The 19,770-nt window shown below is 38.3% G+C and overlaps 1 protein-coding gene across 1 annotated transcript; it reads left to right on the top strand.

Moving 5' to 3' along the window:
- Positions 1-552: 552 nt before the first annotated feature.
- Positions 553-18,583, top strand: LOC131946701 (amiloride-sensitive sodium channel subunit alpha-like). Its single transcript, XM_059307614.1, has 15 exons — positions 553-651; positions 1,638-1,870; positions 5,857-5,971; positions 6,822-6,949; positions 7,060-7,156; positions 7,695-7,789; positions 11,878-11,969; positions 12,498-12,661; positions 15,719-15,808; positions 16,571-16,700; positions 16,951-17,026; positions 17,229-17,286; positions 17,724-17,803; positions 18,034-18,109; positions 18,452-18,583. Exons 1-15 carry the CDS (start codon positions 553-555, stop codon positions 18,581-18,583), a joined length of 1,665 nt encoding a protein of 554 aa, XP_059163597.1.
- Positions 18,584-19,770: the final 1,187 nt, after the last annotated feature.

Genomic DNA, 19,770 nt, shown 5'->3' with positions numbered 1-19,770 from the left:
TATCAGAAATGTACCAAACTTCATTTCAATCGGAAAATGGGGAGTGGGTTAAATTAATATTTTCAGACTAGCTGAGCCACACACACACCCATAGTGAGTCAAATACAAGATTTTTAAAAAAAGAAGATGTCACTAACAAAATGAATTTGTATAAATGACGTTGAATTGCAATTTCAAACCTAAAATCCATGACGTATTCAAAGATTTATTTTATCATTCTACTGTTAGTTGGATCAGCTTCTTTTATTAACAGCAAGCTTTATCACACTGTAAATAATGTAAACAATAATTAAATTGAAATTAATGGATGTAAAAGCTAGTATGTTTGTTTTTCTACATTACGGCATCACGTGATAGCCGGCTTCAGCACTCTACTGCCGTCTGATGTGTTCGATACACGGGCTTCACTGTGAGCGTACCCACCCCACAGGCTGTGAACGTGAGTAGCTGGTAAGTTGGCGCCTAGCGTCGCATTGTGCTGACTGCCGCTTGCGCTGATGACGTGATCTGCTGCAAGTTAATTGACATGCATGGTATGGTCACGTGGTCGACATGAAAGCGAGGTCCACATTACGAATCAGTACCAACAGGCCAGTCAAGTATGACAAACAGGTTTCCAGATTTGTCAAGCTCATTCGATTTCTGGCACTGGTGAGTAGGCCTAATTAGTGGATGTGTTTTCATTACACTTAATCCATTTATATACATTTACAAAAAAAAGTAAAATGTGCATATATATATATATATATATATATATATATATATATATATATATATATATATATATATATATATATATATATATATATATATATAAAAGAAAGTGTATTTGTTTAATGATCTTTTAGGCATTACTACACCTTTTTTCTGATTGCCATAAAACTTTGGGAAGTTGATGAGAATACTCTTTGGAGAGTTTCCGCAAAAGAAATTTAAATTTCGGAGTGGCGGCGCTCCGGCGGGTGTGATTGGACACCCCGGGCTACCCTGAGTGCCAAATGGTGCCTACGGTTGTTTTAAAGAGTGCAATACACTATGGATACGATTAGCTTTTTTAATCGTCGAGTAAATCGAATCTGTCTACGCTCTGGCGGCTGGGTAACCATCAGCATCCCGAGCTCTACTAAGAGTGGTCTAATAAGGGCCCCATTACAACAATTTAAAGTCGAAAGGTGGATCTTAAAACTACTCTAAATCACCTAATAGGCGGAATTGTTGAAATTTTAAAATATCAGTTTTTTCTGATGAAGTTTCGAGATCTTCCCAAATTAATCTGGGGCCTTACTTTTGTGTCTTGTAATCTAATAATAGAGATACCTTGCAAATGAAAAAGGTTTTGGTTTAAAAATTAAATTAGGAAATATAATTTAAATTATAGTTAGATATGCAAAGGGGGGGGGCCTTTTCCCCGAAATCAGTCACTGTTACCCTTTCTGCACACATTATTCGCCGTCAAAATTCTATTTGGTTTTAGGGTAAGCTGAAAGCCAAAATAACAGCCTCAACAGAATTAGTCAGAAAATAGGAAATTAAACTATTACTATTTGCTTGAAATTATGTAAGAATAGTTATCTTTTAAAGCATGAAATGGCGAAATATTCGCGTCTTATTGTGTTGCTTGTGTTTATCTCTCACAGAAAGACCTACATCAAATGATGGAAAAATCAGAGAAAAATGGACTTTACGAAACCGTGACGCCAACATCCCAGCAGCCGACCAAACGGTTCAGTCACATATTCAACAAATACGCCAGCCGTGCCTCAATGAACGGCGTCATCTTCATTCTCAAGTCACAGAACTCGCTGGTGAAAACCGTCTGGGCCGTGCTCCTAGCTGCTGCCATAGGGGCCACCTTCTTCCACCTGTACTAGTAGGTTCAACTTTTTATTGGCCCACCTTCGTCCACCTGTACTAGTAGGTTCAACTATTTATTGGGCCACCTTCCGCCTGTACTAGTAGGTTCAACTTTTTATTTGCCACCTTCCACCTGTACTAGTAGGTTCAAAGTTTTATTGAGTCACCTTTTTCCACCTGTACTAGTAGGTTCAACTTTTTATTGGGCCACCTTCCACCTGTACTAGTAGGTTCAACTTTTTATTGGGCCACCTTCCACCTGTACTAGTAGGTTCAACTTTTTATTGGGCCACCTTCTTCCATCTGTACTAGTAGGTTCAACTTTTTATTGGGCCACCTTCTTCCATCTGTACTAGTAGGTTTAACTTTTTATTGGCCACCTTCTTCCACCTGTACTAGTAGGTTCAACTTTTTATTGGGCCACCTTCCACCTGTACTAGTAGGTTCAACTTTTTATTGGGCCACCTTCTTCCACCTGTACTAGTAGGTTCAACTTATTATTGGGCCACCTTCCACCTGTACTAGTAGGTTCAACTTTTTATTGGGCCACCTTCTTCCACCTATACTAGTAGGTTCAACTTTTTATTGGGCCACCTTCCACCTGTACTAGTAGGTTCAACTTTTTATTGGGCCACCTTCTTCCACCTGTACTAGTAGGTTCAACTTTTTATTGGGCCACCTTCCACCTGTACTAGTAGGTTCAACTTTTTATTGGGCCACCTTCTTCCACCTGTACTAGTAGGTTCAACTTTTTATTGGGCCACCTTCCACCTGTACTAGTAGGTTCAACTTTTTATTGGGCCACCTTCTTCCACCTGTACTAGTAGGTTCAACTTTTTATTGGGCTACCTTCCACCTGTACTAGTAGGTTCAACTTTTTATTGGGCCACCTTCTTCCACCTGTACTAGTAGGTTCAACTTTTTATTGGGCTACCTTCCACCTGTACTAGTAGGTACAACTTTTTATTGGGCCACCTTCCACCTGTACTAGTAGGTTCAACTTTTTATTGGGCCACCTTCTTCCACCTGTACTAGTAGGTTCAACTTTTTACTGGCCCACCTTCCACCTGTACTAGTAGGTTCAACTTTTTATTGGCCCACCTTCCACCTGTACTAGTAGGTTCAACTTTTTATTGGCCCACCTTCTTCCACCTGTACTAGTAGGTTCAACTTTTGATTGGCCCACCTTCTTCCACCTGTACTAGTAGGTTCAACTTTTTATTGGGCCACCTTCCACCTGTACTAGTAGGTTCAACTTTTTATTGGCCCACCTTCTTCCACCTGTACTAGTAGGTTCAACTTTTTATTGGGCCACCTTCCACCTGTAGGCTACTAGTAGGTTCAACTTTGTATTGGCCCACCTTCTTCCATCTGTACTAGTAGGTTCAACTTTTTATTGGGCCACCTTCCTCCACCTGTACTAGTAGGTTCAACTTTTTATTGGGCCACCTTCCACCTTTACTAGTAGGTTCAACTTTTTATTGGGCCACCTTTCACCTTTACTAGTAGGTTCAACTTTTTATTGGGCTACCTTCCACCTGTACTAGTAGTTTCAACTTTTTATTGGGTCCCCTTCTTCCACCTGTACTAGTAGGTTCAACTTTTTATTGGGCCACCTTCCACCTGTACTAGTAGGTTCAACTTTTTATTGGGCCACCTTCTTCCACCTGTACTAGTAGGTTCAACTTTTTATTGGCCCACCTTCTTCCACCTGTACTTGTAGGTTCAACTTTTTATTGGGCCACCTTCCACCTGTAGGCTACTAGTAGGTTCAACTTTTTATTGGCCCACCTTCTTCCACCTGTACTAGTAGGTTCAACTTTTTATTGGCCCACCTTCCACCTGTACTAGTAGGTTCAACTTTTTATTGGCCCACCTTCCACCTGTACTAGTAGGTTCAACTTTTTATTGGCCCACCTTCTTCCACCTGTACTAGTAGGTTCAACTTTTTATTGGCCCACCTTCCACCTGTACTAGTAGGTTCAACTTTTTATTGGCCCACCTTCTTCCACCTGTACTAGTAGGTTCAACTTTTTATTGGCCCACCTTCCACCTGTACTAGTAGGTTCAACTTTTTATTGGCCCACCTTCTTCCACCTGTACTAGTAGGTTCAACTTTTTACTGGCCCACCTTCCACCTGTACTAGTAGGTTCAACTTTTTATTGGCCCACCTTCTTCCACCTGTACTAGTAGGTTCAACTTTTTATTGGCCCACCTTCCACCTGTACTAGTAGGTTCAACTTTTAATTGGCCCACCTTCCACCTGTACTAGTAGGTACAACTTTGTATTGGCCCACCTTCTTCCACCTGTACTAGTAGGTTCAACTTTTTATTGGGCCACCTTCCACCTGTACTAGTAGGTTCAACTTTTTATTGGCCCACCTTCTTCCACCTGTACTAGTAGGTTCAACTTTTGATTGGCCCACCTTCTTCCACCTGTACTAGTAGGTTCAACTTTTTATTGGGCCACCTTCCACCTGTACTAGTAGGTTCAACTTTTTATTGGCCCACCTTCTTCCACCTGTACTAGTAGGTTCAACTTTTTATTGGGCCACCTTCCACCTGTAGGCTACTAGTAGGTTCAACTTTGTATTGGCCCACCTTCTTCCACCTGTACTAGTAGGTTCAACTTTTTATTGGGCCACCTTCCACCTGTACTAGTAGGTTCAACTTTTTATTGGGCCACCTTCCTCCACCTGTACTAGTAGGTTCAACTTTTTATTGGGCCACCTTCCACCTTTACTAGTAGGTTCAACTTTTTATTGGGCCACCTTTCACCTTTACTAGTAGGTTCAACTTTTTATTGGGCTACCTTCCACCTGTACTAGTAGTTTCAACTTTTTATTGGGTCCCCTTCTTCCACCTGTACTAGTAGGTTCAACTTTTTATTGGGCCACCTTCCACCTGTACTAGTAGGTTTAACTTTTTATTGGCCACCTTCTTCCACCTGTACTAGTAGGTTCAACTTTTTATTGGGCCACCTTCCACCTGTACTAGTAGGTTCAACTTTTTATTGGGCCACCTTCTTCCACCTGTACTAGTAGGTTCAACTTTTTATTGGCCCACCTTCTTCCACCTGTACTTGTAGGTTCAACTTTTTATTGGGCCACCTTCCACCTGTAGGCTACTAGTAGGTTCAACTTTTTATTGGCCCACCTTCCACCTGTACTAGTAGGTTCAACTTTTTATTGGCCCACCTTCCACCTGTACTAGTAGGTTCAACTTTTTATTGGCCCACCTTCTTCCACCTGTACTAGTAGGTTCAACTTTTTATTGGCCCACCTTCCACCTGTACTAGTAGGTTCAACTTTTTATTGGCCCACCTTCTTCCACCTGTACTAGTAGGTTCAACTTTTTATTGGCCCACCTTCCACCTGTACTAGTAGGTTCAACTTTTTATTGGCCCACCTTCTTCCACCTGTACTAGTAGGTTCAACTTTTTACTGGCCCACCTTCCACCTGTACTAGTAGGTTCAACTTTTTATTGGCCCACCTTCTTCCACCTGTACTAGTAGGTTCAACTTTTTATTGGCCCACCTTCTTCCACCTGTACTAGTAGGTTCAACTTTTTATTGGCCCACCTTCCACCTGTACTAGTAGGTTCAACTTTTAATTGGCCCACCTTCCACCTGTACTAGTAGGTACAACTTTGTATTGGCCCACCTTCTTCCACCTGTACTAGTAGGTTCAACTTTTTATTGGGCCACCTTCCACCTGTACTAGTAGGTTCAACTTTTTATTTGCTTCGTAGCTTAATCCCAGTTAAAAGTTTTGTAGTTCGCTTTGTATAGATTAAATATCAGTATACGTGAAGGTTAATATTATAGAACTAAATCATTTAAATTAATCTGTTTTTTATAATTAAAAAAAATTATAATAGACCGATTAAGTCTCATGTTTTGCATAATTCTTAGTCATAAAAAGTATAATCCAGACTTCTTAAATTTTTAATTATGTTTTTAGATATAATTATTTTGGCAAGCACATGTATTCCATTTCAGTTTGTTTTCAAACTTTTTTGAGTATGAGAAATATTCGAAAGTAAATCTGAGGTTTGATAACCTGCAGTTCCCTGCAGTCACCCTGTGTAACGTCAACATGATGAGATTCTCTAAGGTAAACATGCTACTCTTTCGTCTGACATTCTGTGATATTAGTTCAAAAAAATAATTCTTTTCTATTTAGTAATTGGTTAGTTTACATTAACATGTTGGGTTTTTACTTTCTCGTATACCGAGTATAGAAAAAGTATAGTAATCGTGCAAAATAAAAAAATAGAGATTTTTGCAAATCTCGATGTTTTACACCCTCCTGAGTCGGAAAAACATAATTTTGCAATCTTGTCCGTATGTCAGTATGTATGTGTGTGTGTATGTGTATCTATAAACACGATAACTTGAGTACCGTTACAGCTAGGTTTATGAAATTTCATATATAAGTATTGTATCAATTTGTAGATCCGTATTATCAACTTTTCACCGATTTCCGATAAACGGAAGAAGAACTTTTTCTACTTTGAATTTTTCAAAAGCCTATAACTTGAGTACTATTTCAGATAGATAAATTAAATTTCACATATAAGTAAAAGAGCTAGTTCTCTGCCTTCTCTCAAATTTTGAGTAACTTCCGTTGGTCGGAAATAGTGTTTTAGGCTATCTCCGATTTCTCAAAAAAACGCATGTGAATTTATAAAGTACTAATAATATTCCGCACTATTATAATTCTTTTTTTTTTCTACGAGATTCTATTCTATTTTAAAATGTTTAAGTTATTAAAAATGGATTTAAAATGTTGTCTATATCCCGACTTGCCATCCCCCCGTAGTGTTATATAAGAATATTTTAGAAAGTTTAGGAAAGATCACTCCCTGTTCATTTTTTGGTGGTTTTTTCCTCTTTCGTAGGCCTACCTCCACGATAGAACGAATCCGTTTGTGATAAAATTATTGTGTTGTTTGTGTTCACAGAGACTAGAGGCCTCGGCCCAGGTCCAAAACTTGTTCATCCGTGACAGTATAGTGGGCATGGTACCACACGAAGCCAACCTACCATGCTATGATTCGGGTATTGACGACAACCAGGAACCGTTACAGTGGTGAGTTATGTCCCTTTTAGTTAAGGAAAACAACTATAAAATTGCCTTTCATTCAATGGTAGCTCTTATGTCCATGCCATCTCCTTCCCCCTGCACATATTTTGTTACAGCAATAAAAGTCTATCAGCTGATCAAATGGGTGAGCCAGATTTTTATGACCGGAAGTTGTTAGAATGGGTGAAGGAAAGGGACACTGCGCTTTGCCAGGTAAACCTACTCATGTTAATGTATTCTAACCGTCAAATTCTTTCATCCGTGAAATATTGGGTGTGTTGATACGTAGTGGATAATGAAATGATGTGTGTCTACTTAATGATAGCTTGTGTCTCTTGAGACGAATAGGATAATGAAATAGTGTGTTTCTGATCTTACGTCTGTCCTGGATGAAATATAATGTGACTTGATACGTATGCTGTGAATGAAATAGTGTGTGACATTTGAAAAACGTCTGCTGTAAATGAATTAGTATGTGAAATTTGAAACGTCTGCTGTGAATGAAATAGTATGTGACACTTGAAATACGTCTGTTGTGAATAAAATAGTGTGTGTGACATTTGAACGTCTGCTGTGAATGAAATAGTGTATGATATTTGAAACATCTGTTGTGAATGAAATAGAATGTGACTTGATACGTATGCTGTGAATGCAATAGTGTGTGACATTTGAAACGTCTGTTGTGAATGAAATAGTGTGACACTTGATATGTTGTATCCAAATTCTGCTGAATCCTAAAATTTGTGTTCAGTATTGCAGGTACTGCTGGGATAGGGGAATGTTCGAGAACACGTCCATCTATGAAATAGACGACTATTTTATGTACGTCTATAACAAACAGCCAATGTAAGTCACACAGATTTGAAGTAAGAAGATAAACTAGTGTTGTAATATATGTGTTTTGTTTTTGTTTGCCAGTGTTAAAAATGTCAAAATTTGTTGTCCTGTGTATCATAACTAGCTCATGTAAACAACACATTGTTTCGAGTATCCCAATACTGGGATAACACAAAGTTTATATTTTGATACAGAAATGTCTATATAAAAAATGTAACTGGAGATCATAATGAAGTAAATCACACAAATGTGGTTCCTGTACAAAATATGCTATAGTGGTTAAAATAAACCTGCCCAAGGGTGGTGTTTTTTCCTCCTATTCAAAATGTTTCTGAAATGAGTTAGATCAATGAAATTAAATAGCTCCGTTGCACAATCAGTTGCAACTTTTTCGGTGTGTTTCATTTACATGAACTGTTAAACCCGCTATTTCGATTACTCGTATCTCAAATTGTGCTTGTATGTCAAAACAAATGTTAGCTCTCTCGACCGCTCGTATCTAAAAAAAAACCGGTATAAACAAGAAAAATTGTTCTAAGACGAACATTGCACATGAATCCATATTCGTAAACAATAATAAATGTCGAAAATTAAAGGTTTTTTCTTAAAAAGTGTAATAATACACTACTATTTAAATACCTATGCAGAAAAGCGTGGGTCACTTCCTAAATATTAGTAAAGGTATCCAATACATATTATGGCGACCCACGCTTTTCTTTATAGTAATTCAAATAGTAGTGTATGATTATTTATTTAAAGAAAATCATTTATTGTCTCATTTTTAGAGCGGTATTATATACAAGCTTGCTATTTTAATAATAATCATTAAACAAAGTTTTTAAAAACCCACGTTTTCTGATTGAACTAAAAAGTAGAAAATAAATGCTATACATCACAATAATGCAAGCGATCACTCTACTATAAGCGATGAAAAACGTGGGACGCCGAAGTAAAAGTTATATTACTATTGATTAGAATTAGATAATACTATTGACTTTTATTAGGGAGCTTGTAGAGAGTCAACAGTATTAGAAACTGTAAGAAAATCACGGCGCCCCACGTTTTTCATCGCTTATAGTAGAGTGATCGCTTGCATTATTGTGATGTATAGCATTTATTTTCTACTTTTTAGTTCAATCAGAAAACGTGGGTTTTTTAAAACTTTTTTTAATGATTATTATTTTCTACTTTTTAGTCTTTGTCTGTTTGTTTGCATTAAAATCTTGCTATCGATTTTATCTTTTCACTTTTTTTTGGGTAAACGAAGACAACTCGTAAAAAACACGTTGTGTGAAAACGTTACTGACTAGAACACATAGATTTGAACCCGTGTCGAGTGGGATAGCAATCGTGTACCCAACCACTCGACCATATCGTCTACCTCATACTGGCCACCAGTTATTACCACAGCGTGAACAATACTCAGTTAGCAAAAAGAGGAGAGTACCGAACCTTGTTTTCATCAAATTACAGTTACTGGGTTATGTCCCCTTTTCCCCACGTTTTTACTACAATTATATAGCGGTCTAAAATGCTCAATAAAATGTTTCCATGGATTAATTTAGTAATAATAACAATTGAATATTCTATGGTCATCGGAAACAAAACTTCCCTGAAAATTTCAGCGCGCTAGCTAACTGGGAAGTGCCCGAAATATCGATCGCAAGATTTGATTGGAAAACCGGACGCGAAAGCAAGTTAAAGAAAACGTGGGAAAAAATGTATGCAGTTGTTTTTCTTTAAATGTTAAACTTGAGTTGCACGTTTTTAATGAGTTTTGTTTCGTGTGAGCAACAGATCACTGAGACAAAAGCTAGGCCACCAGCTGGACGGTCTACTCAGGATGTGTTCGTTCGCCGAGAGATCGTGTGGAAGAAGGTGAGTGTCTTCTCAAATCCCGGCCCCTCACAGGTAGGTAGTTACAGGTGGAGTAGAGTGGGGGATTGTTGTGAATGGATGAAGGAAGGTAGTGTCTTAAACGCGGGCCCCACGTCCTCTCAGGTAGGTAGTTACAGGTGGAGTAGAGTGGGGGATTGTTGTGAATTGATGAAGGAAGGTAGTGTCTTAAACGCCGGCCCCACGTCCTCTCAGGTAGGTAGTTACAGGTGGAGTAGAGTGGGGGATTGTTGTGAATTGATGAAGGAAGGTAGTGTCTTAAACGCCGGCCCCACGTCCTCTCAGGTAGGTAGTTACAGGTGGAGTAGAGTGGGGGATTGTTGTGAATTGATGAAGGAAGGTAGTGTCTTAAACGCCGGCCCCACGTCCTCTCAGGTAGGTAGTTACAGGTGGAGTAGGGGATTGTTGCGAGTGTGTGAATGGTGGTGGTATTCAATAGAGATGTTAAGTGGACCATTAAAGTCAAACTTGATCTATCCTGATACACTCTGATGATTTGCCTGGCTGAAAAACCATCAATCTAAAATGATAACAGAGATGATTATTCACGTCATTTTACTATTTTCACGCCGACAATTAGATGTGGTAGAAACGTTCTACCATCACGCCGTCAATTAGATGTGATAGAAACGTTCTACCATCACGCCGTCAATTAGATGTGGTAGAAACGTTCTACCATCACGCCGTCAATTAGATGTGGTAGAAACCTTCTACCATCACGCCGACAATTATCACCCAACAGCTATCACCACACCGGCTTTTATTTAATGTATCGCCGAGATGCATTCGTCAGCAAACATAGCTCACAGCCTAATGACATCTAATGTCATGTGATGACATCTCGATAACACGACCTGGGCATTACATTTCAAACCGATCGATTCCTACGTCACCGCACCAACAGCGAAGCGTGACTTAATTAATTTAATTCATTATTTAATTAATCATAGTCGATGTTTACAAAATCTAAAAATATAAGTGCATGTTTAAATTGGTTTAAAATAGTTCGTGTGACCTCAGATAACTTTACTGGGCCAAGATCAGTACATGTCATTTTAACTCTGGTCAAAGCAATTCAAGTCATTTTAACTTGGGTCAAAGCAATTCAAGTCATTTTAACTTGGGTCAAAGCAATTCAAGTCATTTTAACTTTGGTCAAAGCAATTCAAGTCATTCTAACTTTGTTTAAGTTGTAAACTGTGCATGAACAAAATTTCGTATTAAAGATTTGATATTTTGAGCTACATATTTAGTATCAGTGGCGTAGGCAAGGGGGGTTAGGGGGGTTATAACCCCTCCCATGGACTCACACCCCTATATATATATATATATATATATATATATATATATATATATATATATATATATATATGACTTTATACATATGGAAACATATTTGAACCCCTCCCATGACCAATTCCTGGCCACGCCACTGTTTAGTATACGAGTGTGTAAGAAATGGGGGTGGCTATTTTTCAAGTCCCTTTCACACCGTATTGATGATAAGGTTTATATTCATTGTGTAACAATTTCATTTGCACACACAAGTGTACCTAACAGCGCATTATTTTGTTTCACACTAACGATGAAATTAAATGATGTACTACTGTTATGCGGTTTCGAAGGATAGGGTGTTTGATCAATGATTAGATAATTATTCAGTCTGAAGCTATTTGAGTAAACGGATAAGGGCAGTCATTGACTCCACATCACGGTTAAGTTCAGGCTAGAACGTTGACTCACTTGATTGTGTTTAGATGTTGACCCATTTGATTGTGTTTAGATGTTGACTCGGCTAATTGTGTTTAAAATTGCTAACACCGTGCATCAAAGGTAATTTATCTGCACGGTTTGCCAACAAACATGGGCAATCAATACACGAAGACAATTATGCATTGAATTTTACCACAAAACGATGGGTTAGACTTTGTACAATGGGGAGGGTGGGCTTGGTAGACTAGTGGTACAGTATTGGAAGAGTGGGCTTGGTAGAGTGGTGGTACAGTATGGGAAGGGTGGGCTTGTAACAGAGAAATAAGTGCCCAAAGGGTTTGGTATAGAGAAATAAGTGCCCAGTGGGCTTGGTAGAGTTGCGGTACAGTATATGAAAAGTGGGCTTGGTTCAGAGATGTGTGGTCCGTCTGGTGCACTGATGCATACAGGGCAAACAAATTTCTGATGGGCTTATTTTTATGTGCCAGGTACTTCAACCTTGTGGTGACGCCCCAGTACGGCAACTGTTACACCCTACAACACCCCGAGTTCGTGGCTATAAGGAGTGGCCCCGATAGTGGTAGGTGTCCACACCAAACAGCAACAGCATTGCTTAAAACAGCTTCAGGGGCACTTGAAATTTTCGGGGGTGCGGTAGACTTTCTTCGGAGGCGGGAACCGTTAAAAGTATATATTATCTATATAAATTATATAAATTTTATTTCGTTCGGGGAGGGGGGGGGGACTTTGCCGAAGAGATGCCTGGAAGAAACTCTGCATATCTGTAGTCATAATACAACAGACACATTAAAATATTAACTGTTAAAATTAAATTATTCCGAGAAATGTCCTGATTAAATCTAATGAAACATAGGTAGGTAACTGTTTCAAACGGTACGCTGCATTAAAATTAGTATTTAATATGTAAAGTTTCTAAAAATTATTATAGATCTAGTTCAAGCTGTTAGAACTGCTCATTTAAAAAAAAATAAAGATAAATTATTATTTAAGTAAGTAGCTTTAGTGCACTTAAAAGTTATTTTTTAATACTGAGCTTCTCATTTCAATAATTGTACTGAATAGTGTATTAATATGTTTACTGTTTCAGGCTTAGAGATGATGCTGTCACTTGAAACAGATGAATATCTAGGGGGAATAACCTCCGATTACGGAGCTCGTGTTATTTTACATGAGCCGGGTACTGCCCCTTTTCATGACGAAAACGATATAGCTGTGAGTCCAGGGATGCACACGCAAATTGGTCTCAGACAGGTGAGTTTGGTGAAACAAAGACAGGTGAGTTTGGTGAAACAAAGACAGGTGAGTTTGGTGAAACAAAGACAGGTGAGTTTGGTGAAACAAAAACAGGTGAGTTTGGTGAAACAAAGACAGGTGAGTTTGGTAAAACAAAGACAGGTGAGTTTGGTGAAACAAAGACAGGTGAGTTTAGTGAAACAAAGACAGGTGAGTTTGGTGAAACAAAGACAGGTGAGTTTGGTGAAACAAAAACAGGTGAGTTTGGTGAAACAAAGACAGGTGAGTTTGGTAAAACAAAGACAGGTGAGTTTGGTGAAACAAAGACAGGTGAGTTTGGTAAAACAAAGACAGGTGAGTTTGGTGAAACAAAAACAGGTGAGTTTGGTGAAACAAAAACAGGTGAGTTTGGTGAAACAAAGACAGGTGAGTTTGGTAAAACAAAGACAGGTGAGTTTGGTAAAACAAAGACAGGTGAGTTTGATTGGTGAAACAAAGACACTTGAGTTTGGTGAAACAAAAACAGGTGAGTTTGGTGAAACAAAAACAGGTGAGTTTGGTAAAACAAAGACAGGTGAGTTTGGTGAAACAAAGACAGGTGAGTTTGGTAAAACAAAGACAGGTGAGTTTGGTGAAACAAAAACAGGTGAGTTTGGTGAAACAAAAACAGGTGAGTTTGGTGAAACAAAGACAGGTGAGTTTGGTAAAACAAAGACAGGTGAGTTTGGTAAAACAAAGACAGGTGAGTTTGATTGGTGAAACAAAGACACTTGAGTTTGGTGAAACAAAAACAGGTGAGTTTGGTGAAACAAAAACAGGTGAGTTTGGTGAAACAAAGACAGGTGAGTTTGGTGAAACAAAGACAGGTGAGTTTGGTGAAACAAAGACAGGTGAGTTTGGTGAAACAAAGACAGGTGAGTTTGGTGAAACAAAGACAGGTGAGTTAGGTGAAACAAAGACAGGTGAGTTTGGTGAAACAAAGACAGGTGAGTTTGGTGAAACAAAGACAGGTGAGTTTGGTGAAACAAAGACAGGTGAGTTTGGTGAAACAAAGACGGGTGAGTTTGATTGGTGAAACAAAGACACTTGAGTTTGGTGAAACAAAGACAGGTGAGTTTGGTGAAACAAAGACAGGTGAGTTTGGTGAAACAAAGACAGGTGAGTTTGGTGAAACAAAGACAGGTGAGTTTGGTGAAACAAAGACAGGTGCGTTTGTTTGGTAAAACAAAGACAGGTGAGTGGTGAAACAAAGACAAGTGAGTTTGGTGAAACAAAGACAGGTGAGTTTGTTTGGTGAAACAAAGACAGGTGAGTTTGGTGAAACAAAGACAAGTGAGTTTGGTGAAACAAAGACAGGTGAGTTTGGTGAAACAAAGACAGGTGAGTTTGGTGAAACAATGACAGGTGAGTTGGGTGAAACAAAGACAGGTGAGTTTGGTGAAACAAAGGAGTTTGGTGAAACAAAGACAGGTGAGTTTGGTGAAACAAAGACAGGTGAGTTTGGTGAAACAAAGACACTTGAGTTTGGTGAAACAAAGACAGGTGAGTTTGGTGAAACAAAGACAGGTGAGTTTGGTGAAACAAAGACAGATGAGTTTGGTGAAACAAAGACAGGTGAGTTTGGTGAAACAAAGACAGGTGAGTTTGGTGAAACAAAGACAGGTGAGTTTGGTGAAACAAAGACAGGTGAGTTTGGTGAAACAAAGACGGGTGAGTTTGGTGAAACAAAGACAGGTGAGTTTGATTGGTGAAACAAAGACAGGTGAGTTTGGTGAAACAAAGACAGGTGAGTTTGGTGAAACAAAGACAGGTGAGTTTGGTGAAACAAAGACAGGTGAGTTTGTTGAAAAAAAGACAGGTGAGTTTGGTGGAACAAAGACAGGTGAGTTTGGTGAAACAAAGACAGATGAGTTTGGTGAAACAAAGACAGGTGAGTTTGATTGGTGAAACAAAGATAGGTGAGTTTGGTGAAACAAAAACAGGTGAGTTTGGTGGAACAAAGACAGGTGAGTTTGTTGAAAAAAGACAGGTGAGTTTGGTGAAACAAAGACAGGTGAGTTTGGTGAAACAAAGACAGGTGAGTTTAGTGAAACAAAGACAGGTGAGTTTAATTGGAGAAACAAAGACAGGTGAGTTTGGTGGAACAAAGACAGGTGAGTTTGGTGGAACAAAGACAGGTGAGTTAAATTGGAGAAACAAAGACAGGTGAGTTTGGTGGAACAAAGACAGGTGAGTTTGGTGAAACAAACACAGGTGAGTTTGGTGAAACAAACATAGGTTAGTTTGTTGAAAAAAGACAGGTAAGTTTGGTGAAACAAAGACAGGTGAGTTTGATTGGTGAAACAAAGACAGGTGAGTTTGGTGAAACAAAGACAGGTGAGTTTGGTGAAACAAAGACAGGTGAGTTTGGTGAAACAAACACAGGTGAGTTTGGTGAAACAAACATAGGTAAGTTTGTTGAAAAAAGACAGGTAAGTTTGGTGAAACAAAGACAGGTGAGTTTGATTGGTGAAACAAAGACAGGTGAGTTTGGTGAAACAAAGACAGGTGAGTTTGTTGAAACAAAGACAGGTGAGTTTGGTGAAACAAAGACAGGTGAGTTTGGTGAAACAAAGACAGGTGAGTTTGGTGAAACAAAGACAGGTGAGTTTGGTGAAACAAAGACAGGTGAGTTTGGTTGGTGAAACAAAGACAGGTGAGTTTGGTGAAACAAAGACATGTGATTTTGGTAAAACAAAGACAGGTGAATTTGGTGAAACAAAGACAGGTGGATTTGGTGAAACAATGACAGGTGAGTTGTATTGGTGAAACAAAGACAGATGAGTTTGGTGAAACAAAAACAGGTGAGTTTGATTGGTGAAACAAAGACAGGTGAGTTTGATTGGTGAAATAAAGTCATTTAAATTTAAATTTATTAAACTAACACAACCGACATCAATAACCTTAGCACGTTCCTAGTTCTAGTTTTTAATTTTCTTGTATGAAAGCCAATGTTTTCATGTTGCTTTAACACCGTATAAACGTATTTGTTTGATAATTTCTATCAATTAAATCTTAATTAATGGAATTTTAAAGGTGTCTATAAGCCGAATAGGATCACCCTACGACCCTTGTGATGATGGGGTTATGTTCAAAAAGAAATATGGTTATAATTACTCGAGAAACGTAAGTCTTTAATAAATTAATTTTTATAATTGTTTTTATAAATTCGTCGAGTCTAAACTCACCACACCACACCACACCACCACCTCACCACACCACCACCTCATCACACCACCATCTCACCACACCACCACTTCACCAACTCACCACACCACCATCTCATCACACCACCATCTCACCACACCACCACTTCACCAACTCACCACACCACCATCTCATCACACCACCATCTCACCACACCACCACTTCACCAACTCACCACACCACCACCTCACCACACCACCACTTCACCAACTCACCACACTACCACCTCACCACACCACCATCTCACCACACCACCACCTCATCACACCACCATCTCACCACACCACCACTTCACCAACTCACCACACTACCACCTCACCACACCACCATCTCATCACACCACCACCTCATCACACCACCATCTCACCACACCACCACCACCACCACCACCACACCACACCGCCACCTCACCACACCACCATTCTACCACTCCACCATCTCATCCCAATACCATCCTTCTACATCAACTACCCAACACACCACCACCCCACTCATCAACATACCACAGCAATACCACACAACCATCCAACCACACCACTGTCTCACCACACTACCTTCCTGCTACACTACCACCTCTCCAAACTATACGCCGAACACCCCTCCGTCCAACAAAACACATCACCACCCACCACACTAAACAACCACACATATTCCATATTGTCTACCATGTATACCCCACAGTACTGTCAGAAACAATGCGAGCGAGATCGGATCAAAGAAAAATGCAAATGTTTTGACTTCGAGCTGGACATGAATGACGTCATCAAAGACCACAACATGGCTAAACTAAATCAGTGTAGAACAGTAGAAGGTAGAACATTTTATCTTTCACAAACCCAATAAATTGCTCATCTGATGACCGTAGACCGTATTTAAAGAATGTTTTGACTTTCACAAACCCAATAAGTTGCTCAACTGATGACCGTAGACCGTATTTAAAGAATGTTTTGACTTTCACAAACCCAATAAGTTGCAGCATCTAATAACAGTTGACTGGATTTAATGTAAGAATTTTTAAAGTCTCTCAAGACATTTACTGCCATTAAACTTTAAATTTCCAGAACGTTTGTGCTTGTATGAGGTCCGCTGTCAGCTTGAAAAGAACAAGACAACTTGCAATTGTAAAAGTCCTTGCAAGTAATTCATCTTCCACATCAAATATTTATTCAAATTGAATATTAAAAATTTAAAAAAATGTATATATTTTTGTTAAAATTGTACATTTACTTTTCAACTCATTTCGACAACTAGAGAAATTATTACAACATATTATACATAATTTTAAAACAACTTTTTGTTACAATTGTACAATAACGTCGCAATTATTTTCGACAACTAGAGAAATTATGTACCAGAAGACAATCGCAACACTAAAGTGGCCAACAGCAGGCTTTGCGGTAAGGGGGACAATTGTTGTGTTGAAAATTTTAGTTTATTATTTGTGTTCTAAACAATAATAGCTACCACAGAGGCGTAGCGAGGGGGGGGACGACGACATATGTCCCCGGGCGCCGACCTTAGGGGGCGCCAAAATGGGTTGGAGAAACAAATCGAAAGTTCAAGGGGGGGGGTGTGCAAATCGAAAGTTTGAGGGGGGGTGCAAATCGAAAGTTTGTTCCCGGGGGCCGGGAAGGGTCGCTACGCCTCTGAGCTAACACAGATCTAACATTCTAAGGAGCCAGTACTTGATTTCTAATCAGCTAAAGATTTTTTATTTTAACACTTTATATATATATATATATATATATATATATATATATATATATATATATATATATATATATATATATATATATATATATATATATATATATAATGGTATGATATATTACAGGCCTACATCAAGCCTGAGATTTGTAATTCCAACAACCCACCAAAAATTTGCAAGCACAATGTTTCAGTTGTTGACTTCAGGTAATCTGTAGCTCATCAAAGTCTCACCTCAGCATCATAAACTCTTAACTCTAATTGGACCAGAAAGCCAACCAACACTATTAAAAACTTTAATACTTTACCGCCTTTCATATATCAGATTAATTTTCATTTTCCTGTTATACGATCTACTAGCTCTGATTGACACAATTAATTGGCTATTTATTTTATGACATGTTTTTAAAAACCATGATTGATTCCTTGTTTGCTAGTCAGGAACTGGTGAAACTGAGCATCTACTTTGAAGATCTGCATTACGAAGAGCTCACAGACCAGCCCAACTACGCGGTAAATATTCACTAAATGCAAGACTTAATTACTTTACTTAATCTTCGTCACTCCCTGTGGTGTATAGGGCAGCAACAAATCTCCGTCATTCCACTCTGTCTTGGGCGAGACACTTCAATTCATGCCAGGTCTTGCCAGTAGCCTGCACTTCTTCTCCATGTTCCCAGTGGTCTTCCTCACTTTGGTTACATGCAATACTTGCTTGAACACAATTATTTTACAATATTTGTCTACATGGAATGATTTTGATGATCTTCTATTAAAAATTAATTAATGTGTAGATTGAAATTTATAAAGTAATAGATTCTTAAAGTATTAAAAATCCTTCAATTTAATCCACAGTTCACAAATCTGTTGTCGGATATTGGAGGATCCATTGGATTGTGGATTGGTCTGTCAGTTCTCAGCCTGTTTGAGATCGTTCACCTTTTCCTGGAAATATGTCGCTACCTTGTTTGCAGGAAATGGAAATAATGGACTACTATAAGATAGGAAAATATACTTGTTACGCTCCATTTAACATCTCTAGATTATAGAATAGTAACGCAACGTCAGCAATCATTTCGGGTTTTAATTACTTGAAATAAATAAATAACTTAATTGTTTTTGTCTGATTTGTATACAAAGATAACAAAAATGTTAATAAAGCAAGTACAATTATACAGTAAAAAATTAAGATATAAAAGTATAACAATAAACTCAAACTTTCATTAGGCTACATAATTCTGCTTATGTTGTGGATAAAGGAGAATTTTGTGTACATTTTTTACAACTGACTAGCGCAGATATAATGTTGATTCGAAAAACAAATATTAGTTAGGAAAGCAGTGAGAATCAGCTGATGTAATGAGACAAAGGAGAAGATGATGAAGCTACGTCAATCTTGTGCCTACCACATGATCAGTGTTAATGACATGAATGAACGAGAAAGTATATCAACACAGAACATTTTAACAATTCCTGTTAGAATATTACAGGGAAATATAACATGGATTGGCATGGAATTGAGTAAAATATGTGGGTTTTTTTGTAACATGTGTCTATCTTCCTCCAACTAGTCTACTGTATGTTGTCTACTGTTTCATAAGCTCTTGGCTTCGTGTGATATTAGCTTGCCGTTTAGTTGATTTGAGAGCTGTGTAACGCTAGGTTGCTTTTCTTTACATGTTTGTACTTCAGTCAGTTTGTGATGAGAAAGTGAGGGGAGGGGGTGAGTAAGGGAAATGTATTTTATCTGGTAACAAAAATAACTTTTTTTTTCAAATTTAATAATGGAATTATCTTATGGCAATAGTAACCGAACGATGAATAAACTGTAATGTATGGTTTAATTAAGTCTACTGTTATTTTTTCGGTATAGCATATGAAAAAAATAGCGCAACATATATACATCTTCTGTAAATAGGTAGACTTTAACAGTTTAACTAATTTTAATCCTTTTTGAAGATCAAGCAATAGTGTTCACGCTAATATCAACATTTTCAAGTTGATATTTTAATATGGAAGCTCAATAAAACATTAATAATCAACACTAATAGGTGAAGAACTTTTATTTTATTTTCCTAAGAGATTAATTTGGTAACTAAAACAATTATAAAGCAGACTGTAGCACAATGATTAGACTCAAGACTGGCTGGTTAGATTAAAATACACTAAAATGG

This window comes from Physella acuta, unplaced genomic scaffold (genome assembly GCF_028476545.2).
Source record: "Physella acuta isolate Inbredline_101_S28 unplaced genomic scaffold, ASM2847654v3 ptg000567l, whole genome shotgun sequence".
Lineage (NCBI taxonomy): Eukaryota > Metazoa > Mollusca > Gastropoda > Physidae > Physella > Physella acuta.
Note: the sequence above shows the minus strand (reverse complement) of the source record. Positions and strands in the feature narration are given on the sequence as shown.